This window comes from Protobothrops mucrosquamatus, unplaced genomic scaffold (genome assembly GCF_001527695.2).
Source record: "Protobothrops mucrosquamatus isolate PMUCROS unplaced genomic scaffold, P.Mucros_1.0 scaffold197, whole genome shotgun sequence".
NCBI lineage: Eukaryota > Metazoa > Chordata > Lepidosauria > Squamata > Viperidae > Protobothrops > Protobothrops mucrosquamatus.
Window position 1 is genome coordinate 754,371 of NW_015386553.1, and position 26,215 is coordinate 780,585.

General features: G+C 35.1%; 1 protein-coding gene across 1 annotated transcript in view; it reads right to left on the minus strand.

Moving 5' to 3' along the window:
- Positions 1–26,215, minus strand: part of BRWD1 (bromodomain and WD repeat domain containing 1) — a 70,873-nt gene that overhangs the window by 29,712 nt on the left and 14,946 nt on the right. Inside the window, exons 12-25 of the mRNA XM_015813807.1 lie at positions 23,607–23,647; positions 22,497–22,595; positions 21,647–21,800; positions 20,279–20,413; positions 18,830–18,958; positions 17,856–18,081; positions 15,318–15,503; positions 12,547–12,730; positions 12,022–12,115; positions 11,467–11,607; positions 8,122–8,207; positions 7,241–7,430; positions 4,854–4,976; positions 2,262–2,369 (exon numbers count right to left, since the gene is read on the minus strand). Of these exons, the coding sequence (XP_015669293.1) occupies positions 2,262–2,369; positions 4,854–4,976; positions 7,241–7,430; positions 8,122–8,207; positions 11,467–11,607; positions 12,022–12,115; positions 12,547–12,730; positions 15,318–15,503; positions 17,856–18,081; positions 18,830–18,958; positions 20,279–20,413; positions 21,647–21,800; positions 22,497–22,595; positions 23,607–23,647 (1,896 nt within the window). The remainder of the gene's footprint in view (positions 1–2,261; positions 2,370–4,853; positions 4,977–7,240; positions 7,431–8,121; positions 8,208–11,466; positions 11,608–12,021; positions 12,116–12,546; positions 12,731–15,317; positions 15,504–17,855; positions 18,082–18,829; positions 18,959–20,278; positions 20,414–21,646; positions 21,801–22,496; positions 22,596–23,606; positions 23,648–26,215) is intronic.

Consider the following 26,215-nt stretch of genomic DNA (forward strand, 5'->3'; position numbering starts at 1 on the left):
GGTTTTTTCTCAATTTTTGATACTCTTCCTAACTCTTTTTAATTCTGTACTTCAAATGTTTTTATCTTTTTTTCTCTTGCTCTTTCTTGATGTCCAGGTTTCATAGCAAACTATTACTAATGAAAAGACAACTATTTAACTATTCTGATCTTTGTTGTCACGGAATTGTCCTTATGTATCTGATCTTTCCAGCTTCTATTGTTGATACTTGAACTAAAAGCACTACAGGCAGAGATTTAAAGCCAATTCAGATTCAGCACTTGCATATTTTATATTTATTATTATAACCACCTCTTTTAGTCTCCAAAATGCAGATCAAAGCTATATACCTCCTTAATTTATTCACTGCCAACTGTAAGCTCACTAAACATGGAGGTTAACATTCCTATGTTTTCTTAAGATTTAACAAAACCCCACATTTTTCATTTTCCATTTTTGAAGCTATTAGAGAATCTTAAATATAGCATCTTAATCATCTTTCTGGTTTTAAAACCAGCAACTCCTCATTTACACTTCCCTTCTTTAACATCTATATACTGATTTACTATACAATCAATTCATGACTTTAGAGTGTGTACTGCTGACATTTTGGCCACAATATTTTTCTTATACCTAAATGCCACAAATCCATTCTCACAAGGTATTTTGAGTTCTAAAAATATACTCCTCCAGGGATAACCAGAGCATTTCCAAAATTTATCAAGAGAATTTCCCACCTTAAACATGAAATAAACTTAGTCTGTTCCATAAGGAAATAATAATTTGGAATAATTTTTATTTAAACATCACAAGCAATTTTTTTTCCTGGAAAATAAGGACTGAAATGGAATTGTTACTTTTGATCAGCTAACTGTGAATGTTGCTTTTAAAACTTCTAAAAAGTTACAAAGAATTATAATTTGTCAAAAATAGCAGAAAGACTACATTTAGATAAAATATTTATTATATTCTCTGTTCGGAAAAGGTGCACTGTCTTGAAAAACTTTATAATTTTATACAGCCTAGACCAGTGGTGGCAAACCTATGGCACGGGTGCCAGAGGCGGCACTCAGAGCCCTCTCTGTGGGCACGCAAGCCGTCGCCCCAGTCCTAGGCCTTCAGCTGGATTTTATAAAACCTTTTCGCTTTAGGCCTCCGCCGCCGTGTACAAAAAAAAAAAAAGGTTCAATTTCAACTTCTCGCGGGGGGGAAAGATCTTGCAAAATTGGAACTGATTGAACTTTTTAGTCCCACCCAGTCTGCCGTTACCTCAGCCACGCCCACCCAATGGGCCACACCCACCCAATGGGCCACACCCAGTCAATGGGCCACACCCACCCGGCACCCGATGATGCATAAGTGGGTTTTGGGTTGCAGTTTGGGCACTTGGTCCCTAAAAGGTTTGCTATCACTGGGCTAGACTCTGCTTTTTCAGAGACGAAACCAACAATTCAGTTCTAATGAAAACATGATTGTCTAACCTTTTGGCTTGTCTGCACTGTACTGAGTGAAGAGGAATTGTCTTAGGCTGCATATAAAATATATAATATCTTACACTGCTAATGTTGGGAGAGGGAAGGCTAGTAACTAGCAAGGAAAGGAAAACCAAGAGGATTTCTTCTTGCTAGTGGTACCCTTCCCTCCACCAGCATTAGCTGCAATACACTGCTAATGCTGGAAGAAGGAAGTCTAGTGACTAACAAATAAAGGAAAATCAAGACCTTTGCCGGCATCTCAGGGAAAGAGGCTGCTTGTGGAATTCTGCCATGTGGTCCAGCAACAGAATGCCCTATCCTCCTTCCATACCCCAACCTTCTGTGCTCTCAAGATCTTTGAAAGGTAAGTGATCGGTGACCGGGGGGAGGGGGGAGAAGCGTGTGGAATCGGGTGAGCTGACCAAGCAGGCCCAGTGAGGTATGGGGAACCCATGAGGCAGGATGGGGGGAAAACAGGTGGGGAGCATGCTGCAGATCTTTGCAGAACCCACAGGGGCGCTGCAACAAGATATAATTTTGGGACTGGGTCTTAAGTATCTTTGGGAGGTTTGTCTTAACTTTAAACCATTGCTAAGTGACCTGTCGTAAGTCAAGGATTACCCATAGTAATTTTCACACAGCCATAATTATTGGATTTCACTTTTTTCTGTCTAGTTTATTCTGTTTCGATCATTTACCCTTATTTTTTAACTTGTATTCCCTTGCTTTTATTCTTCTATACTGCTATTAAAGAAATGTGTTAAAAAAAAATAAGTATTTGATAGAAACAACCAGTACTAAGCTTACCCTAAGCACCATTTTTCTCCAAGGTTCTTTCTGAGGATTCAATTCATAAGTATTGTTCTTTCTTACTGCTTCAACATAAGCTTCATGGCCTTGTCGAAAATAAATTGCCTAATGTAAAGAAGAATGTAAGTCAAAAAATGAAAGACAACTGTATATTTATTTTAAGTGAAACATTTGGATGAATTCTGAATAACTGCAATCCTAACCCTTTTTATCTGATGTGAGATGGGCATCCTGCAATAGATAATTTTCCATTATTGTCTGGGGAGAGTTATAACATGGCCTCGTCTGTAGTTTTAGCTTTTGAATTTAAACCAGATAAACCCATTACAACAAAGAAAAATAAACAGAGGAATCCCTTAACAGGGCCTATGACAAACCCAAGTAAATGCTTTTTAAAAGGTTCTTGGCAATCAATGATTAGCGGTGGGGTTGGGATCACTGTGTCACAACAAAGGAGAATGAATTTTCATAATAAATTTAAATGTTTAATTCTCAGCGCGATGTGAGATGGAACGTGCACAAACCCATTCTACGGGAAAAGTGGCTGACTCTACTCAGAAAGATCATGCGATAGCTTTCTTCTCCAAAACGCTACTTTTGCAATGGAAATGATATCCAATTTGTAGCATTGAGTCAAAATATTTAATGTACTCCATGTAGCAATCTTGCTTCAGAAAGCAGAGAATATGCATGCCACCCACTATAGAATGAATTGTGACAGAAACCCTGGATATCTACCATGATGGTTACTTCTCATTTGCTTTGAAGGCACCCACAAATAAGATGAAGTCCCCCTATGGCCCAGACAGGCATTGACTCAGTTCTGCATCCTATCTAAGTGGCTTCTCATTCCTTCCATGGCAAAACTTTAACCAATACAACTATGGAGTAGCCCATAAATCAAAATAAGAACAGGGAGATTTCTTAAAAAATTGTGCAATCACAGCACAAGCCTTACAATTTTCCTTCCCAAACATTTCCAGGATGGGAGATCATCATGATGATGATGATAATAATAAATATGCACTCTTTCTAGAGTCTCAACATCTTTTTTACATCATGGTGACCAAAACTGGATGCAGTAATATAACTAAGTGTGGACTGTTGCTTTCCCTTATTATTTCTTTTTCTCCCCTTTTCCACATAATCATCTATTGTTGTTTAGAGGCTGACCATTTGGATATATATTTTAGCAAGAAAATGAAGTTTCTTGTTAAAATGTCTTCAAGGTAAAATATATATTTCCATTCCAGCTATTTTCCCATTTTTAAACTATTTTTTTCCTTAGTGGTGCTGAAGTGACTCATCTTTGACAAGAAGGTTTAGATGTCTCCTGTTGAATAGATTAAGACAATGTGGGATTCTCATAACTGGGGATAGGAGCAAAGACCCTAGGAAACCTATGTCTTGCTAGCACAGACATCATCCCTCTTTTCAAATTCTATCTCTCATTGAAATTACTTCCAAATAATGATTACTGGTTTACAATGAAATTACTTCAGCATCACATCTCAGACATGCAAATTCCTTGCACATTAAGCTTTCTCTTTGATTTCTTTTTTTCTTTACATTATTTTGTATTTGCTTTTATCGTCCTTCTTAAAAATATTTAATAAAATTATATATATAAAAAATATGTGTAGCATTTGGATAACATAATTCTGAGCTCCTGTCAGATGATCTCATCTCAAGAATTCTTAATTGTTTGTGATAACTTGCTGTCCATAAATAGCAGAGTGATAGACAAAGATACTTTGTATCTCTTTCAATCATACCCTTTCACTTCCATTATTGGGTTGGACTGACAAGAGAGTGACTGGGCCAAAATCATTCAGTTGGCTTTTGTTCTTAAGGGAGGCCTAGAACTTAGTTTCTAGGCAATACCTTAACCACTACACCAAATTGGCTCTTATTATGTTTATTATTATGCTATTATTACATTTATGTACTACCCAGAAATGAATCCACTAATATTTCAGATTCAGGTTTTTTTTATTAAATGCTTCCATAGGTAATGGATGTTTCACAGATGACTTCATTGTTTGCTTTTAAAAAAAAATTAATTAAAAATTGTCTCAGCAATTTGTAGATTGTGTTGTAGATTAATACCCAACATAGTTAATACTAAACAGAAGAATTTTATGGCTTCTTCCCCCACATGTATACATAAAATTGGTTGTTATGCTACTGAATTGATAGTTAAAATACATTCACTATCTGTAGTACATATTAATATTTTGCCACTGTTTTAGTTCATAAATAAAATGCCAGATTTGATTAAAATATAAAGGTTTTCATGTGTTATTTAGAATTGATCCATTTGACATTTATGTTCCAATTTGAGCATTAATTTTTATTTCTAAGAGCTCATTATAACATTTAAAAAAGGACTGCATTATAAATTAACTAATCCCAGCTTTGTATTTTTAAATCTGATTGTAAATTTTGTGGCTTTAAAGCAAGACAAATTCTATAAGGTAATAAGAGTACACTAATATAGTATAGTTTGCCACCTATGGACAAACTAAAATTACAAAGCCAAGTTTAAATATTCTACTTTAAAAGAAATATACAGTACAATTTTCTCACCTCATCACCCATTTGTGGGACAAAAGGAGATCTTCGGAGTCTGATGTTTGTTATCCAGTCAGAAGATTGAAAATCAGATGACAATGTTTGGTCTGCCGACTGTTGAGAAGCATTTATTTGTTGCTATAAAAAATTATTCAAAATAACATCGTGATTGCATACAAGCCATTGATTTAAAGATTTATAGCAAAAAAAGTTTATTTTCCCAGGGTTACAATGATCAATTCAACAAAATTATGTCTAATCTAGACTGACTATCTGAAGAAAAATATGTTCTACTACACAAAAGATAACACAATTAATAGTTTTATTAATTGCATCTACAAATTTTAAGAATATGTGCAAATTTAGTTAACAATATTTATAACATGATACATTTTTACACATTGTATCCTTCCTTAAAATTTAACTTTATATATAATTTATGCAAAATATGTACTTTTGCACATACTAGCCTTTAATAAGAATGTGTTAGTTAATATAGATAAAGAAATATAAAGGAATTCAAGTTGAAACTTTAACTGCCAAAGGTCATCACTAGGGAAAATATAGCAATACTCGTGTGTGCTATGTGTGTACAAAATTTAGAGCATTGGTGTAACAGAATAGGTGAAATGCCACTTCTGCATTGTTATGATGCCTACATATTTTTAGGGATCCTGGTTCTTAGCTGTAGCCTCCCCATCTGTAATATTGAAACTAATAATTGTTTATCTTATGTTCAGTATCCTTACTCACTGACCTTTCAACAATCATTCAAAGGCACAATGATGCTTAAAACGGAGATGTACAACTAGTTCTTGAAATTTCAGCCATCGCATGATTTGGGCGCTTGGCAACTAACATTCATTTTCAACAGGTATTGTGTTCCATAGTCACGGAATCACCATTTGCAAACTTCACAGCCAACTGCAAAATCACTTGGGAAGTTGGCAGAAAGTTGCACGTCATTGCCCCATGATGCCATGCTTAACCAGGAGTAATTCACTTAACAAACACAGCCAAAATTGATATCACAGGTCGGTCAGTCATGTGACAGTTCACTTTATGAACAGATTGCTTAGCAATGGGATTGCTACTGTTTCCCGAAAATAAGTACTAGCTTGATTTTTACGTTTGCGCCTAATATAAGCTCTACCCTCAAAATAAGTCCTAGTTTGGCGGCAAGGCATACGTGTAAAAATCAAGCTAGGGCAGGGGTGGGGGACGGAGCTGCCCCACATGCCCCGCACCTGTTTACCTTAAGACTGCTGCAGTCAGGCCTCCTACGCCCCGACATCTGTTGCGCTGTTACCCATGTTCTTCTGTGGCCGCTTGCGGTCAAATGCCACGTGGCGCATTGCGCTAGTGCTGCCACTCGCAGCATAGGTACCACCGCTCGCATGCAGCACGGTACAACACACCACGTGGCCGCCTTCTTTGAGTGGCAGCACTGGCACGATTGGTGTGATAAGCCATATGGCTTCTTGCTGCGAGCAGCGGCACCAGTGCAATGAGCCACACGGCCTCCTGCCATGAGTGGTGGAACCTGCAAGATGCGCCACGTGGCATGCGGCTACAGAAGAACTGACAGTAGTGCAACAGATGTTGGGGCCTGGGAGACCTGGCTACGGCGGTCCTAAGGTAAGTGGTGCCTCTTTTGGAGGAAAAAATACATATAAAATCGGGTCTTATTTTCAGGGAAACACGGTAGGTCTGCAGTCAGTAATGAGGGCTACTTGTAGTTGCTTGTAGTTGCTATAAAAATTAGATAATATACCTGAAATATTTTGAACACATGAAGATATTGTAGAATTATCAGTTATTTAAATTTCCTGAGTTAAGTTTTAAGACATTTCATTTGCAGGTGTATACTGCTTGTATTAATACCTATATATTAGTTGCAATAAAAACTATTTCTGCATATTTTTAATTATTCAATAGTTAAACTAAGAACAATTAAGTGTTGACTAAATACAGAAAAAAGGCAAATCCCAAAAAACTGTACAGGTTATCCTTGACTTACAACCACAATTGGGACCAAAATTTCCTTTATAAGTCACTGCAGTTGTAAAGCAAGGCATCACATGACTGGACTGGATTTTATTACCATTTTTTTCCATGGTTGTTAAGCAAACTAACATGATTATTAAATGAATTACATAGTTCCCTATTGACTTTTTTTTGTCAGAAACTGGCTAAGATGGTTGCAAACCCTGATTGCTCAACTGGTTGAAAATCTGAGCAGGCTGCCAAGAGTCTGAATTGAGATCATGTGACTGCAAGGTGGATTATAAATCAGTTTTTCCGAGGCTGTTGTAACTTTGAACTGTAATTAAATGAATGGCCATAAATCGAGAACTACCTGGTATTCCTAAAAGTAGGCAAAAATAGATAAAATTCAATACCTCATGTTTTTTCGGTTTATATTTTTTCCGTCTTTTTCTCCTTCTTTTGGGTGGAGAAATTTTTTCTATTGATACTTCATCTTCAGAAGAACTACAATATCTAATGATTTTGCGTTGAGACTTTCTCACAGGAGGATGTAGGTTAATTCCTGCATCAGCAATCCAATCAGAATACTGACTCGATGAATCACTATGAGATAACAACATAATATAGTACAAGTTAAATACCAAAATATTTATATTGTATTTTAAAATGTTCTGTATTTAGACTAATAATTTAAATTCTGTTGTTTGCCATTCAAAGATAAATTGTTTGAAGCTAAGCCTAAATTCTGGGAAATTTTAAACAAAAAGATGTATTGTTACATATATGGAATTAGAAGTGAGCAAGCCACAATACTGAACTTTCTACAGGTGAAAAAGTTCTACAGGTAAACTTTCTAAACTCAACTTCACAGTGCATTTTAGGCATACTTAGCATACTGAAAACTTAGAAAGGCACCTTGCATTTTCTATTATTGCACTACAGAAACAAATTAGTTTGGAGCTATATAAGACATTTCATTAATGTTGTTGCAAGTTAATAAATACATATACACACACTCACACACTCAACTATTTTAGACTATTATTCCAAAAAGCTGGATAGGATTACTCAGCTGTAGGCAAAGCATTCAGTAGACGCAAGTCTGTGTCAACAGCAGCAGTCAGTAGCAAGTCATGCAAACAACAACACAGCATCTTTTGTAGTGATAAAGATGATATAAATGTCATGTATCTAAATTCAAAATTATTCTATTTAAAAAGTCACCACAAAAATTAAAATGCAATACTCCCAGGTTTCAAGTATATGACATATGTATACCTGACAGTGATTTTACCTGGAACTATTACTGTTGGATTTTTTGTCACTCTTCCATTCTTCCTCGTGGGAAGACAAACTCAATCCATCACTTTCTTCTCGTTCCTAGATTAACAAATAGTTTGAGTACTATATCCTAATGTAAAGATTCCTTATTACACTGCTAACTTATCACACTATTTATCATTCACTAATGAAATAGAATGGTTTATCATTTTGCTAGCATCTCTTGCCATGCTGAAAACCTCATGTATAATTGAAAAACATAAAATCGTATCATAAAATCATATATCATAAAATCATTTAAAAACATCACAACACAAACATTTTCTATATTCTATTCTATATATATTTTGAAGAGAATATGTATAGAGTATTCATTTTTAAATAATTCTTAGGCCAAATTAGAATCACTGAAAAAATTGGAAGTGACCTTTTAGGCCTTCAAATGCAGGTATTCAGATTAATTTCCATTGAATATACTTAATAAACCATCTCCTTAAATAACTGATTTCAGAGTCAAACTGTTTTAAGAGTTAGGAATTTTTTCCTAATTAAATAGAATTTTCTTAAGATTGGAAGTAAAAGTATAGACAACATAAACTCTATTTCTGGTCACTGAGGATGTCCCAAAGGGTTAACTCCACTTTACAAATCAGAAGACAGGATTAAGACTTCTTATCCCATGGAGGCATTTCCATCCAAGGAAATCTTAGCTCTGCCTTCTGCTGAGGAAGATCTTTTCTGTCCTTTCAACTGAGAAGCAATACATATACTCCTTGACTTACAAACATTCATTTAGTGGCTGTTTGAAGTTACAATGGCACTGAAAAAAGTGACTTATGATTGTTTTTCACACTTATGACTGTTGCATCCTATTTCCCTAGTGCCCTATAATGGACAATACATGGCATTTATTTGAATATGTTCTTTTCTCTTATTAAAAAAAGATTGCAAGAATCATTCTACACTCACCACTGTAGGCATAAGTACACCAGTGGGATCCCTTAAAGATGATATTGATATCACTCATGCATTAGACAGATACAAGACTAAAGAGACCAAGATTATAGACATCAGGGACTGGTTTCTTTGGGAAACACAAAGCTTGGTATTAATGAATAGGGAGCTATATTTAAAGGAGACTTTTTGCTGCTGTATTCAAACTACAAACAGCTTTTACTTTCTCTTAATTCTATTTCTTTGGATTATTGGAGATTTGATTCTTAAGGAACGAAAAGTAAGAGTAAACGTGCCATGATAATTGAGTGCAGTTCCTCAAAGTGTTGAAGGTTATTCATGAATGGGTGGTCTAAGAAACTGAAATAATAAACAAATGGGTTTGATGGTAATCAAGATGATAATAGAGTTGAGAAAACCTTTTGCTCCTCTTTCAATTTAATCAAATCTGTCATCTACTCAATATCTGAGCAAACTTAACAAGCTATATTTACTGGTGTCTTATTGTTACTCATGGTCCCAAAGAAAAACAGGATGTGGAGAGCTGTTATGAACTTCAAAGCACTGAACTAATTCATCAGAGTTTGGATGTTAAAAATTAAGATACTGGCATTTAGAACAGGGACTGTTCTTTCCAACAATTTCCTGGCATTAATACGCCTGTCTCATGATACAAGTCTTCACATTCCCATCAGATCATTGCACTCCAAATTTCTCAGGTTTACTTAGAGATTACAATTCAGAAAATCCTGGCATCAAGGAAATGGTTTGTCATAATCTTGGCAAAATTACAAAGCATGATAATTGCAGCTCAAGATTTCTGCTCTATTTACAGAGGCAGTTTAGTAGTAACTCACTTGAGCCTGATGATCAGCTGTCTATGATGGCGACTGGTGTCAACTAATGTTTCAAGAAAATGCTCTTAATAAAAGTCTGCAAAGACCAAATCTCCACAGATATCAGCCTTATGGAATGGGGAACTCAGTTCCTTAGAAAATCATCTTGGGTTAGGGAACATGGTCCAGAAAAGAATCATGGCTTCCCTTCATTCAGATGAGGGAAGTATGGCTGTCATTTGAAGTGTTTGTGTCCTTACTATAACACCACATTTGGTGCATATAATGTTTCCACAAAAATGTACCTAAACAGACAAAGAAAGGGAGAGAGGGAGAAGAGAATCAAAGAGGTTCCAATTAGAGGTACCTTGTCGCCTTATAGGTGGACACAAATTATATCTGCAGACTGGCTCAGCACATAATTTCTCAAGCAGAATGAATACTGAATCTAGGGATGTTTCAGAAAAGTACGGATGGATGGGAAGGTTCACATTTTACATGGAGGGAGAACAGAAAAGTGACTAAGTTCTTCTCTTAGTTTCACCAATGTTCTGATGACCTCTTGACCAGAGTCTGCTGCATGAACTGCCACTTGTTTCAATTTTAGCAAGAATGATGTACAAGAGAGAATACTAGCCACAAACGATGTTGATCATTCCTCCTTTTTAGCCCAGAAAACTCTATAATTAACATTAGTATAGGTGAAGAGAGTAAGGAAGATGACCTTGCCAGAGATATACAGGCTCTATTATCTAGGCTAAAAAGGCTAAACCATTTTTAATATCCAGAACATCCAGATGATATTCAGAAACAGCTCTAATACCTCCCTAATTCACTGAAACATAAGGAGAAGGTAGTACAGCACAATCAGATTTGCAAGATTCTGTTATTAATATGAAGAATTTTAGCCATCCTATGGAGTTGATTTCTTAGTCTGGTCTACCTAGTGAGGCTAACAAGAACCATAGTACCTTCCAGTATGGCCAAATCTTGAACCAGGACCAATTCTGCATTCAAACCAGATAGCAAACCAGATTTCCGGTGATCAAGAAAAACAGTTGCACTTATTCTATCTTGCCTTTTCCAACACCAGAAGGTAGACCTGATAAGTCCCATCTACGGAATTTCTAAAGTAGGGAGTGGTTACTTGTAGAAATCTTAATTCTGCCTTCTGACTGATTTAACCCTTTCCTGATGGGTCCATTGCCTGGTGACCAGAATGGCACTTTATGTTAAGTCCAACCGCCGCTGAGATACACCATGTATAAAAGTGGTAGTATTATAAAATATCACAATCAAGTATATCTCTACTAGTCTACAACTTTCAGCCTATTTGAATTTAGTACATCTAAATTAGTTATCAATTGGATTACCTCTACAACAAATTTATCAGTTCATTTAAATGGCTATGTAATAACTATGATGCATTATCATAAAGTGATTATATAGTTCAACACAGCAAAATGCCTAGTTAAACAATCTATCCTATCTTTAAAGCCTGAACTTCTAGAAATCAAAGTCAAAATTTTTGGTTGTATGAGTCATTAAGGTAAATCAAAACTGCTTACCTGTTCAGTGAATCGAAAACAATCAACCACATCTTCACTGGAAGAATCAGATTGTTCAATGTTGTTCTGTGATTGATACGATGCATATTTACGTCTGAAAAGTCTTCTCTTAGATTGCATCAATGAATCTTCAGAGTCACTCTGAATTAATGACATTTTGGAGAAAAAAAAACCCTCAGGAGTTGAAATAACCATCACTGAAATAATGGATTCAGTTCAATCAGAAAGGAGACATTCTTTGGACACTTGCTTCAAAAATAGTACAATAGACTTAACTACTGGAAAAGCCAATTATTCACATTATTTGCCATCTTCATGGTTTATGCTGGTTCAGTAAAGTACAGTCCACGGCATGTATTCTTGTTTTCATAACATTTTATTTAAATCTATTTATTCTTAGCTGCAATGACACATAATTTAACATTGCTTAAAGCAGCCAAGCAAGAGATAGATTTGTCTGGGCTTTTAACTGCCATACTTTTCCAAATTTAACAAGCTAGGCTTTTTAAATTACATGTGTGTAATTATGAATCTCAAAAGTCAGGGATTTCTTACCTTTTCTGAGGACTGAAACAGCTTCCTTTTCTGCTCTATTGTATACAGCCATTTTTCTTCTTCTCCTTTTGCAATCCTATATTCTTCCTGATTTCTAACAAATTATTTTGAAAACTTGTCAGAAAAAACCCTCAAACATGAAAGGTTACTACTTTATTGCTAACGTGTATTTCTAAGAGAACTAACAACTACAAATTAGTTTCCCTTATACAAAAATGGTTCTTCAATTAATGCTTATCTTAGAGTCATAGTTTATTTGACTAAAAAAAGATGAAAGAAAATCCAACCCCAGAACTTTTCAATTTAGATCATAAAAGCTGTTTTTCCTTTTTCTGAAAAAACTAGAAAGTGTATCTACAGTAATACAAGTGTTATTACAAAATGATATCTAAATCAGTCCAAGAGATAAATAAAGCCTAAGAACAACAATATTGTTGTGCCTGTGGTACAAACTAAAATAAAGTAAATGAGCAAAAGTGCTTGTAGTTAATTTCAACAGGTTTTTAGCTTAATGAGTCTGCTCACCTAAATATACTGGATGTCATTTCTGGAACAACTACTCTTCGTCTCCAAGCCTGAAGATCTCTTTCTGTAGCAATTTGACTTCTTGGAGCATTTTGGTGCATCTGACGTACACCCTCAACTTGACCACTACGTCTCAGACCAATATTAGGAGGTGACTGGATATCTGAGCTTAACCTACGGAAATCTTCAAAAAGATGCATGAAAAATAAGTGAACATATATTCTTGGAACAAAAACTTTAGTATCTTCTGCTGGATGATATACCTATTACCACACTCCAGCATTTATTTAATATTTTTTTTTTGAGGTTTGTAAATACAAAGATTAAAAAAGCTAATAAAAACTAATACAAATATTTAAAAAGTACAGAGAAAAAGAAGAAATAATAACAAAGACATACAAAGAATAAACTTCTACATTTTTCATCAAGACAAGTACAAACAATTTCAGTAACTTATCTCTTTTTCTAATATTTCAACAAAAATAAGATACAGAAAGAAGAGATCTTATCTATTAAGAGCCTCATTATTCAGTCCGAGTCAAGATCCACATTTGAATCAGCCTCAGTTTCTATTTTATCCCCCCCAAAAAATTCTTCCTCTTCAATAATCCTTTTTTTTTTTTTACTTTTTATAATGAAAGGTAATTTTAAAAGTAATTTTTGAGAATATTGTTCCCAAATAATCTTGAATTCTTCCAGGTATTTTTGCTTCATTCAATGTTAATGCATATCTTCTCCTTTAATTGCAATCTTAGTTCTTTCCAGTGTCTTCTAGGATCAACCTTCAAAATCTTCTTGTCATGTTTTTTTTCTCCAAATCATCAATATTTTCACACAGGAAGGTTTCGTAAAGTTAGTTTCAAAATCATATATTGGGCAGGGGGTTGGACTAGAAAACCTGCAAGGTTCTTTCCAGCCTTATGATTCTGTTATTTCAAGTCTCTCTGGCCCTTTAATCCATTTATAGCTTTCCAAAATCAATTCTATAATCACTTTTTTGCTTTTATTGAAAAATAAGAAATTTTTAAGTCCTTAAACTTGCATAAAACTTTTGTCAAGGATAGAATCAGTGCAAATTCATCTAGTATAATGAAACGTGCCTTTCTAAAGGTTCTTGATATCCAAAAAGCTATTAACAAGCAATTTCCAAAAGTGATTAAGAAAGGAAATATGCGAAAACAGTATCCCTTTGAAGGCTTTGAACCTCAACCTGGGCAGATATGCTTTCTCTCAGATCCCAGAGCTCTAAAACCCACCAGAGACCATTGTCTTATGGTCTCCTTATGGGGAGTCACTGTATGGAGCACTGACAATACTGACTCTTTCTTGCTCTAGAGAAGAATTATGGGGAACTGATCAATTCAGAATTCATATATTAGCAATTGTTCTGGATAACCTAACATAACCCTCCAGACTTTGCAGTGCCTCATCTAAACAAGGTAAAATGGATTACATTTTATGTGGTATTAGTTAGGATTGCCAGACAGCTATCTGAACAGTATCTGAACATTTGGAGATAATTAAGTACTGTGTACTCAAGTCCAAAAGGCACTTTTTTCATATGGATGATTTTTTTTAACTTGCACTATGAATTTTCCCCATATTATTAGTTTAGTATTGAGCTGAGCCTTTGGAATATAACCAGAGCTTAAACAATTCCAGAAAAAAGATTTAAGAAAAAAAGAAAATTTCCAAGAAGTATAAAAGCAATGTTTGAAATACATATATTTTAGTTGCAGAGAGTTCGGATATAACAAGAATACAGTCGGATGATAAAATACATTTAAATAATGAATTAGGATGAAAATAACAAATACATCAAATAATTCATAAAAACCATGCACATAGAACATCTAGAGAACCACTGAAAAAATACAAAGTACAGGGAGTAAAAAGCACACCACAGAATACCATATAAAAGACTGCTATAATAGTTACAACATAAATGTTAAAATTATATAACAAAATATTGCATGAATTAGTATGTAGTCCAGTTATTTGGATTTTAAGATAATAGTCTATAAAGAAAATTTAAAAGAAAATGAATTTTAACGTTTTAGGATAAAATTTATCATGAAGTGTTTCAAATAAAAAATAAACCCAAAGATCAGAAGGCAAAGAGAAATACATTGTATAGTGAATCCAACAAATCTGTTCCCCAAAAAACAAACTGTTTGAGACAGTTGTGAAATGTCCCCACTCAAATATAATATACTTCCTCTAAATATATCAGCATTAATATTTCTCCCTAAATCTGAGCTATGCTTGAAGACTGGAACAGTTTTTCCTCATAAATATAAAAAGTTTCTTTAGCATACTATGTAAATTATGTGCTTTTAAGAATCTACAACATTCTAAAAGTCTTAGATTCATCAAAATGCAAACTGTGCCCCTACTTCTGTTGTTAACCACCATGAATCTCTCAAGATTACTGCAGCCTTGCATTAGCATTATAGCACTTAGATTTATATACCGCTCCATAATGCTTTACAGCACTGAGTAGTTTACAAATGTCAGCATATTGCCCCCAACAATCTGGGTCATTTTACCGACCTCAGAAGATTGAGTCAACTTTCAGCCAGTCAGGATCGAACTCCTAGCTGTGGGCAGAGTTAGCATACAATACTGCATTCTAACCATTGCATCACCACAGCATACAAAACACTGGCGGTTAACAATAGAAATAAATATTAAAAATACTAGCAAATACTCAAGAACCTGGGAAATAGCAAAAATTAATACTTTATTCTAAACTTCAACAAAGTACCAACCTCTTCTAGGTGTTTCTGGTCCATAGTGTGGATTAGCTGAAACAATATCCTGGTCTACGCCAATTCTTTGATCCTGCAATTGTTGTAAATGTCTAATCATGCCATCAAGTATGCTGGGCTCCAAACTCTGCTCATCCTGCTCAGCAGTCTGTTGTCCTATTACTTGTTCTATAACCTCTCCATCACCTTTCAAAAGTTAAAAGGAAATATTTATTTCAGCATGAAAGATTTAAATGTTGGTCCCATTCTCAATAAAACCTGCCAGTGATATTACAGACCCATGCAATTAAAAGGGCTCATTTATACTCTTGGGAAAAGAATTCATCCCTTTTGGATTTTCTGAGCAAGCATCAAATGTTGATACTATTTGTTCACTTATACCCCACTTCCTTTATATATTAGAACTACACAAAATTATAATAATATTCAAATGAATTTTCAATCATCCTGGTCATGATTCTCCCAAAGGTACTTTTTCAAAAGGCAACTGGACTTTCTGGTTTTTTTCTTTGAAAACATTTCGCTTCTTATCCAAGAACTTTCTTCATAATTGGGGCATTGAAATGATATGCCAAAATTTAAAAAAAAAAAACGGAAAGATGCATTCTTCTTCAAAGAACAAAGAAGCCCAATCTCCTACTCAATACGAAATTTCAAATTAAAACATCCTGCACAAATTATTACATTTGGATGGTAATATCTGATGGCATGTATCAGATATATAATATCTGGAGGTATACAATTCTCCATAGTGTCAACAAGTACAGCTAATTATAACGGAGCTTGACAACTGTACTTTAGAACAGAGGTCCCCAATCTTTTGGGCACCAGGGACCGGTTCCGTGGAGCGGTTTTTCCGCGGACCGGAAGGGGCGTGGTTTTGTGTGCTGCCTGCATCCCACAGATGGGGCTTTGCTTGTTTGTGTGGACTGGTCGCTGGCATGCCGCAGCCTGGTACTGGTCCACAGACTGGGGATTGGGGACCCTTGCTTTAGAAGTATCCAGAACTCTCCCTTCATATAAATATTTATTCTGAAAGTTATTCTTGCCTACTGTTAGGAGATAATCATTCAATGTTACTTTCCTCCACCCCTCAGAAAATTGGAAATCTTCCGTGTATAAAGGCTTCTCCATTCTTCTTTCCATAAAAATATATATATATTGGGCAAACGTAGAAAAATATCCTTTTCAAGGCTGGGCAAAAAGTAACCATTGAGAAAGTGCATAGGAAGGTAGGCCAGGAATCAAAACCTTTTTGTTGCCTATGGATACATCTAGAATCTTCATTCTTTTCAATTAATGTTCTCACAAAGTGGTGACTATGGGGAATATGGCAAGACATAAACACAGCCATTTTGCTAAAATGAAAAATGATTAAGTTGCCCCCTTGTCTAAATGAATATCCCTTTAAGAGTAACAGACTTCATTTTTGTCAAGATGTAACCAGGCAAATCTTACTACAAAAACAGAGATTACCCAAGTAGCTAAAAAAACATTGTTAAAAGACACACCTATGAGAGAAATAGTTTTTAATGTGAAAGCAAATTTAAATGAAATTTAATGGAACACAGAAAGTGAGAACTGAACGTTCTTTTGAGATGTACTTCCTTCCTCAAGCAATTTTTTTAAAGCCTCAACTATAATTCCAGCAAAGGAGACAAAATGATGGATATAGAGTGTGCAAAATGTTTCAAGTTAAAATTTTGTGGAATTTCCATCTCATAATTTTGTTGGCTGTTTTACATATTCAGCTTCAAAGTTGGGGCACCACTAGAATCTTCAAATAGCAGTCTGGCCATTTAAAATGTAACATTCCACATTTCAGTTTAACAACTGAAACTTAAAAAGAAAAGATTTTTCATATCGCTTATTGTACAAAGGAGCTCTAAATTCTGGGGAAATCGATCTTCATTTTGAGAATATAAAATATGTATCATAAAGTATAATCAATAGCATCTTTATTGAAAATTCCAAGACTGCCTCAGTAAAAGCATGTTGGTATCTTTCATACTGACATAAGCATCACAGGAAAAACAACTTCCTAAGTAAATGGAATGATATTGTTCCACAGAAGTCTGAAGATAACTTTTGTAAAAATTTTAGAAATTAAGCATAGATTCCAGCTTGTAAAAAAAATGAGGGATATAAAGGTAGCTTTCCTTTAGCAAACCTATTATGGTGATAGGGAAAACAAAGACAGATTTGCAAATCTAGATAAGGCAAATGAAAGTCTTCCTATTTGAACTATCCAAACACAAGTGCAAAATTGCGAGCACTTTAATCCCTGTGCATTTGAAGACCATGGCTTACACCAGTAGTCTCTTCTTTTAGATCTCTAGCATGAGTAAAGATTAATCCTGTTAACTGGCCCTAATCCAATGAAAGCACTAATATTTTATAGCTTGAATATACTAGTACAACTACATCGTGAATGTAATACGAGTACAATTTGAAAACAATATATTTATATAACATTTTATCAGGTTTTACCAATCCCAAAGATAGGATTTGCCATAGATTTAATTATTCATTTCATACTTGTTGCTATATATCCCAGTTGAGGAATCAAATGTTCATCTGCACAATTCTCTCTTCCTGGTACCAATCGCTGGTATTTTGTCGGATGGGGATTTCCATCCACGTCTACCAAGAATGGAGGAGGCATGAGGTGGGGTGCCTGCTGTGTCTGTTCATCTAGGACATAATTGTTAGAATCTCGAATCAATGGTCGATAGTCAGTGTGGAAGAACATCTGATCAGGAATCTAGAAAACAATGAAGCTTATATATAATTAACTTTATTAACTATATCTAAACTAGATATGTTACAGTGATCACAAAAAAGGTAAACTTCAGGAAAGCTATAAATTATCTTATGTGAAATATTTAATGAATTTCAATCATTGGTTTCCTAAGAAGCAAATTGTTGTTATATGACTTATTTTGATCTAACACAATCACTCATTCGAACTATTTTTAATTATTCCTTTTGCAGAGGATGCTTCTCTATTTTCTCTTAAATTGATTCCCAAGAAAGGCAATATTTTATTATAATTCCATTCTAATTTTTTCCTCACTCTTCAGTGCAATAGTTGAGACTTTCAAGGCAAATATTTTGTTTTGCAAAACAACAGATTGGGCATCTAAGATTAAGAAATGTTTAATCAGTGTTTACCCAAAGTATAACTGAATTGTTGTGTTTTACACAAAGGGAAATTGGTGAAATAGTTACTTTTCATAAATTAAATTTTTACGTTTAAATATTAACACAAAAGATTAAGAGTTTAGCAACAATGTCAATAATTTAGAAAAAAAGCCCATCTTTTGAGATTAGAGACGGTAACTACTTGCAGTGATGTACCTACATATTTTTTTTAAAAAAAGAAAGACAATATGATGTTCAGTTCTCAATCACTCTATGGACTGAGGTCTAACTTCACCAATTTACCAATTAAAGCTTTTGTTGATTTATATATTTTTAACAGCTAAAAACAACTAAAGCTGAAAGAATACCTTTTCATATGATTTGTTACAACCAAACCCAAATATCAAGAGATGTCCATGAGAATCTGTACAGGTAAAATGCTGGCCATCTGATGAAAACTTGCAGTCAAACACAGCACCATGTCCTTGACCTTCAATCTAAATCAAAATCAAAATCAAAACAAAAACTTTCCAGATCTGCTTATAGCTTTTCAGATGAGGTCTTAACCATCTGTAACTGATGCCCTCTGTCCCATTAGCACAAAACTGTGCATCAAGCAGCTAAGATTAGTAAAAAGGAATCAGTCTAGTTAGGTACTTAATAATAGTGGATGACATGTCAGATGATACCATATTGGCTAATTACAATTGTCTAATTAGGCTATTTCAGCTTTGTTAACTATGCCGCAATCCACTATAACCAGACAATATAATTGCATATTATCCATGGTTCAATTATGAATGCTAGGAATGAATAATTAAAAAATGATTTTAAAAATAATTTTAAAAAATGAATAAAGAATGAATGCTACGAAGCTAGGTTTCTGGACCACTATTTTAAGCTGTACAAAGAGAAACCTGCTTCCTGCTCAAACTTTGAGTGATTAAATTGAAAATTAACTAATGTAAAAAGATACTGAACTATGGCCGCCCAGAGTCATTAACTGAGCAAATAAAAAAAATACAAAATACCATTTTTTTACATGCCAATTGTGCATTTCACAACAGAGCCAATATCCTTCTTCAACATGTGTTCCATTAAAGCAGAGCTAAGGTAACTGTGGCCTTCACTGCAGCCTAATTTCAAAAACCTTTTAAATGTAATCATACCAATAGCAAGAACAGTATTTTCTCTCTTACAGCAACCCTCTGACAAAGAGGAAAAGGAAGAGGAGATGTGACCTCTAATCTTAATTTATATGGACATATATACTCTTTACAAAGTATCTCCAACAGAGAATAACTTTTATTAGGTAATAGCTTCACGGTCTAGAATAACAAAACTTGACTTCTTAAATAATCATTGCAAGTCTATAGAATTGACTTAATCATTATTGATTAAAGTATTAATACTTTAAGTTTGATATGCACTTAGAAATATAATTGGGAAATTGAATGGCCAAAGTGAATTATAAGATTTAACTTTTTTTAACAGAAAATTTTACATTTTATATTGAAATTGTGAACACTATACACCAGGGGCGTCAAACTGCCGGCCCGTAGGCCGGATGCATCATAGCGAAACCGTGCCCACCCCATTGCTGGCAATGGCAAAAAAGTCGCGATACATCACGACACATCACGTGACATTGCGAGTTTCAAACCCCTGCTTTAGACTTTTCAAAAATCCTCCTTCCTAGATTCAATTAGCTGCCTGGTGCTTCTAATAAATAATTATTTAAGTGGCAATAAAGCTGAAGGTAAAAATTAAAAAAATGCATGCCTTGCTAAAACAATACTTTTAGAAATAATATTTACCATATTAAAATAATGTTTCATTTGAATGCCTTTTTCTATATCCCAGATGAAGATATTGCCATCATGGCCTGCGGACAACATAATCCTGGAATCAAATGGATGAGGCTCCAAAACAAACACTTCATCCGCATGTCCCTTTTGAATAGAAATTAATGTATTAGTCATGGAGAAAAGTGGATTTTCATTATTACTGTGTTTCCCTGAAAATAAGACCTGGATCTTTTTTTTTTTTGCCTTCAAAAGAGACATCAGATCTTATTTTCGGGAGGTGTCTTTTCCACTCACCTTGCACAGCGGCACTGACAGCCCTGCCCAGACGGTTTACTTCTTTTGCAGCCGAAGGAAATGCCTCTGCAGCTGAGAATGGCGCTCCGGCCTGCATTTCGCTGTCAGAGGCTTTTCTGGAAGGCCTCTGCAGCCGAGAACCAAGCTATGGATTCAATCCGTAGCTTGGTTCTCAGCTGCAGAGGCTTTCCGGAAAGGCCTGCCGACAAAATTCAGGCCAGGGGATGCCGCAGAAGAAGTGGGCATTAAGCAGCTCCACCCCCCCACCCCAGTTTGATTTTAGGTGTGTGCCTCACCCCAAAACTAGGGCTTATTTTGGGGGTAGGGCTTATATTAGGCCCACCCCCAAAAGTCAAGCTAGGGCTTGTTTTCGGGATAGGTCTTACTTTCAGGGAAACACAGCAATGGTTAAATTTCAAATAAATATCTATGGAGATTTTTAGTCATCAAGGTCATGGTTGTCCGAAAGGTGCTTTTTCAAAAGGCAACTGGACTTTTTTTTTGTTTTTCACTTTTCATTCAAAAAGCTTCTTTAGTTCTGACTTCTTCTTTTGCCTTTTGGGACAACCATGACCTGGATGACTGAGAATCTCCATAGACAATTTATTTATCCATTTATCCAAATTTAATATCCAAAAAGATTCTGAAAACCCCATCTTTTTGAGGCATAGGTATTAACGATCACTGAAATTTTGCTCTATTACGTATTATAGTGTAAATAAAAGTTCCAAAGTTGTCCAAATGTTGGCTTTTCCTACCTTCAAGTAAGCATTGTGTTACTTTGCTTATTAGAGCCATGTCTAATTTTTGGCTGAGTTTTTCTTTAAAGAAAGGTTATTATCTAACTTCTATTTGGTGCTATCATTTCTAGTCTCATTTTACCGGTTACTAGCCACTCAACTGCATTCATGTTTCTTTCGGCTTTTTTTAAAAAATGTTGAAAAATATAAAAGATCCCTTATTATAAACAAAATTGAATTAACAAACCATTAACACTCAGTGTCTTATGAATATATATTTTAAGAAAATGTATCTAGTAATATTTAATCTGAAGAAAAATTATAGGAAATACTTTTTACTTACTTTGAGATCATGTAGAAGCTGTCCAGAATAAGAATTCCATACTTTGAGCAGATGATTGTTCACAGCAGTAACTACCACATTATCGTTTCGACTCCAAGCTATCATAGTCACTTTGGGTTTCATAAATTTATCCTCCTCTGGACACAGATCACTACTTTGAATGAATTGATTTATTTTAATACTATGAAACAGAACAAAGCAACTAATCCGCTTATCTAATAAAGGTTAAGCATAGAGCAAAATGAAAACAAAAACTAATCCAAGTAAACATTTAAGTACAGTATTCTGCATTTCAAATATGCAGTTTAATTCATACAGGGAGAAACAGCTGATTGTCTCCTATTGAGGGCCAAGGCTCAGAAGTATTGTTTCTCTATTGTTGGCCCAGACCTCTAGAATGGCCTCCCACTAGAATTGTACTTGGTCCCAACTGTGGTCGTCTTCTGGAAGTTTCTTAAATTGGAGCTTTTCTGGAGGGCGTTTTGGCATTTTATTCTATAAAAACTGTTTTATTTTTCTTTTATGTTTGTGAGCTATCAAGAGTCAGTGTACAATTGTGATGGGCTATAAATATGATGAATAAAGTTTAAAATATTAATATAGAAGTCACTCTATATTGGAAAATCTTTGCAAAAAAGGGCACACCAAACTTTTCTACAAATATCAAGCTATATAAACTATTTTAAACTAAAATGGCTTTCCACCAAACTATATCCTTTTTGGGGGAAAAACATTTCTCCTAAGTATTTAGAAGGTTCCTCCAAATTACAATAATACAATCTTTTTCAAATTCATTTAATACTGATAATATCAACCTCCAGCTTGAGTATTCACAATAAGGTGTACCTACGTTGGTAATTTGTCAGCCATATCCAATAAAATGCTCTTCCACTCTGCTTGCTGAAATTGCCAGATTCGGGCTGTTCCATCTCTGCTGCCACTTATGAACCTTAACATAAATTTAAAAAAGACTATGTGATATACAAAATAGAAATCAATTGTTCATATTATAAATAGCATCCTTCTGAAATGATGAATCCATGCATATTGCATATATAAAATGTAACTAGAGTAATACATCCCACAAATTTGGCCTCCAATGTTATTTAAATGTTTCTTATGAGCATAGAAATCTTTGTGACATAAATATATACCGCTCACCAAATTGTACAGTAGGGGCCCACCAATATTTTGTCTCTTATAAGAAATGCTCTCAACCCCAGTCCACATATTCCTATATCAAAAGAGAGTAGATATTCTCCCGAGCCATCGTTTCTCTCTCAATATATTTATTTCTATTCTGTCCACAGAATGGCAACTGCAACTCTGAAGTAAGACAGGGACAAATAAATTCCTCTGCCATTAAAGTACAATAATCTTGCTATGTGAGATCCAAGCATATGGGCATCTCATTCCTATACTTTCTTAAATAATAAGCACAACATCTTCTAAAACTAGGGTGTCCAACAGCTGCCATTGTAGAGGCACATACAAACAGTCCACACATTTTTTTTTCAACTCACAAGTATAAATTGTAATGTATGTATTAGGCTTATTATTCCCATTTTTCATGTATTCTCCTCCCTAATCATACCACATTTGTATGGCTTTGTTACTATGAAATATAGATTACTGCTCCAAATAATATACTTTAAATAGTAACGGATAGGTTTCTTTGATAGATTTTACTACTACAAATGAATAACCTTCTGACTTCAATAAAGTTGCTCCTCCCAAACTACTATTCCAGCATGATATTTAATAAATTCTAATAATTCAATTGTGAGTCATATGTACATCAAGCTTTTTTTCTGGACAAATGAATATCTGTAATCACTGGATTTCATCTACATGCTACTTTCTGTTCCAAAAAAATCCAAAGAGAATATTTATCTTCTATGAATGTTAAAACAATGCTGGCTTACTTTAACATTTAACAAAACAATCTTTATAAACATACCTGTCATCTCTGTTTGAAAACTGAATACTGTCAACTTTGTCCTGAAACAAGAAACACACATTAAAATAAAATTCAAGTGATATGTGTTCAAATTTGGAAATAGCCCCAATTTTTATTTAATGAAATCAAAGAAAGATCATGGTCCAAACACCAGACTTTGAATCAACTGCTTTCCACCTATCCAGAGGCAAAGGGCTAAATCAAAATCCCACTCTATTATCTGTTTCAAGGGCCTCTCTAAGAACACAAAAACATTTAAGTTTTGCTTCAGCAGCAATCCCAATATAAATATCTTGTTTATGAGAAGGCTTTTGAAACTGCAAGAGCATTCAGAATTTCAATGATCACCCAGAGGCCTTGAGAGTTGGACAGCGTACAAGTTTAATAAATAATTATGAGTGAAGCTGCACTAATTTCTTCACAAAATGTCCTTCTGAATAATTATTCAGCTTTTAGATGCCTGATTCCATCCCTTTCCAATGGGTCAAAGGTTCCCTATCTTGCTTTAAGAAATATTTTTAGAAGACATCCTTCTAGGGCAATGCAAAGGGGAAAAAGGCACCAGAAGCAAAATCAAATAGGAGAAAAACTGTGAAGATGCATAAAATATCAGGATTACTACTATTATTGAAACTTATTGATCACCCAACTTCAATGGACTCTAGTTATTATTTAGTATTTGCTGCATTAATGCATCTTATCACAAATTTAATTTTTCTAAAAAAGCTAATTTTTCTACTTTCGAACAGTACAAATACAGCATTTTGCAGTTCAGTTGCCCTTAACAGTAATTAAACTACAAACTTACAAGGAACGTAAATGAACTTAACTCTTTAACATTTCAGATCTCCTCTATCTCCCATTCTGTTGTCTATATGAAAGCAAGTCCTATTAACCATAGGCTATTTTCAAGTTGAGTACGTTATGATCATGGCTGCATGATTAAACTTCTTTATAAGAAATAAAGAAATCCTACTTGTTCTACATCCAATTATAGTGAGGGAAAAAATTATTTGATCCCCTGCTGATTTTGTACATTTGCCCACTGACAAAGAAATGATCAGTCTATCATTTTAATGGTAGGTTTATTTTAACAGTGAGAGAGAATAGCAAGTTATAAACTGATTTGCATTTGAATGAGTGAAATAAGTATTAAACCCCTTCACAAAACATACTCAGTACTTGGTGGCAAAACCCTTGATGGCAATCACAGAAGTCAGACGTTTCTTGTAGTTGGCCACCAGGTTTGCACACATCTCAGGAGGCATTTTGTCCCACTCCTCTTTGCAGATCCTGTCATTTAGGTTTCGAGGCTGATATTAGGCAGCTCAAACTCCCTCCACAAATTTTCTATGGGATTAAGGTCGGGAGACTGACTAGGCAATTCCAGGACCTTAATGTGCTTCTTCTTGAGCCACCCTTTGTTGCCTTGGCCATGTGTTTTGGGTCATTGTCATGCTGGAATACCCATCCACAACCCATTTTCAATGCCCCAGCTGAGGGAAGGAAGTTCTCACCGAAGATTTGACGATATACGGCCCCATCCATCGTCCCTTTGATGCAGTGAAGTTGTCCTGTCCCCTTAGCAGAAAAACACCCCCAAAGCATAATATTTCCACCTGCATGTTAGACGGTGGGGATAGTGTTCTTGCGGTCATAGGCAGCATTCCTCCTCCTCCAAACACGGCGAGTTGAGTTGATGCCAAAGAGCTCAATTTTGGTCTCATCTGACCACAACTTTCACCCAGTTCTCCTCTGAATCATTCAGATGTTCATTGGCAAACTTCAGACGGGCCTGTACATGTGCTTTCTTGAGCAGGGGGACCTTGCGGGCGCTGCAGGATTTCAGTCCTTCACGGTGTAGGTGTTACCAATTGGTTTCTTGGTGACTATGGTCCCAGCTGCCTTGAGATCATTGACAAGAACCTCCCGTGTAGTTCTGGGCTGATTCCTCACTGTTCTCATGATCACTGAAACGCCACGAGGTGAGATCTTGCATGGAGCCCCAGACCAAGGGAGATTGGCAGTTATTTTGTGTTTCTTCCATTTGTGAATAATCGCACCAATTGTTGTCACCTTCTCACCAAGCTGCTTGGTGATAGTCTTGTAGCCCATTCCAGCCTTGTGTAGGTCTACAATCTTGTCCCTGACATCCTTGGATAGCTCTTTGGTCTTGGCCATGGTGGAGAGTTTGGAATTTGATTGATTGATTGCTTTTGTGGACAGGTATCTTTTATACAGGTAACAAGCTGAGATTAAGAGCACTCCCTTTAAGAGAGTGCCCCTAATCTCAGCTTGTTACCTGTATAAAAGACACCTGGGAGCTAGAAATCTTGCTGATTGATAGGGGATCAAACATTTATTTCATTTAAATGCAAATAAATTTATAACTTTTTTGAAAGGCGTTTTTCTGGATTTTGTTGTTGTTATTCTGTCTCTCACTGTTAAAATAAACCTACCATTAAAATTATAGACTGATCATTTCTTTGTCAATGGGCAAACATACAAAATCAACAGGGGATCAAATATTTTTTTTCCTTCACTGTACCAATTACTTCAACCTGGATTGTGAGATAAAATGTTTCCCTCATTTAGACCAGAGACCACCA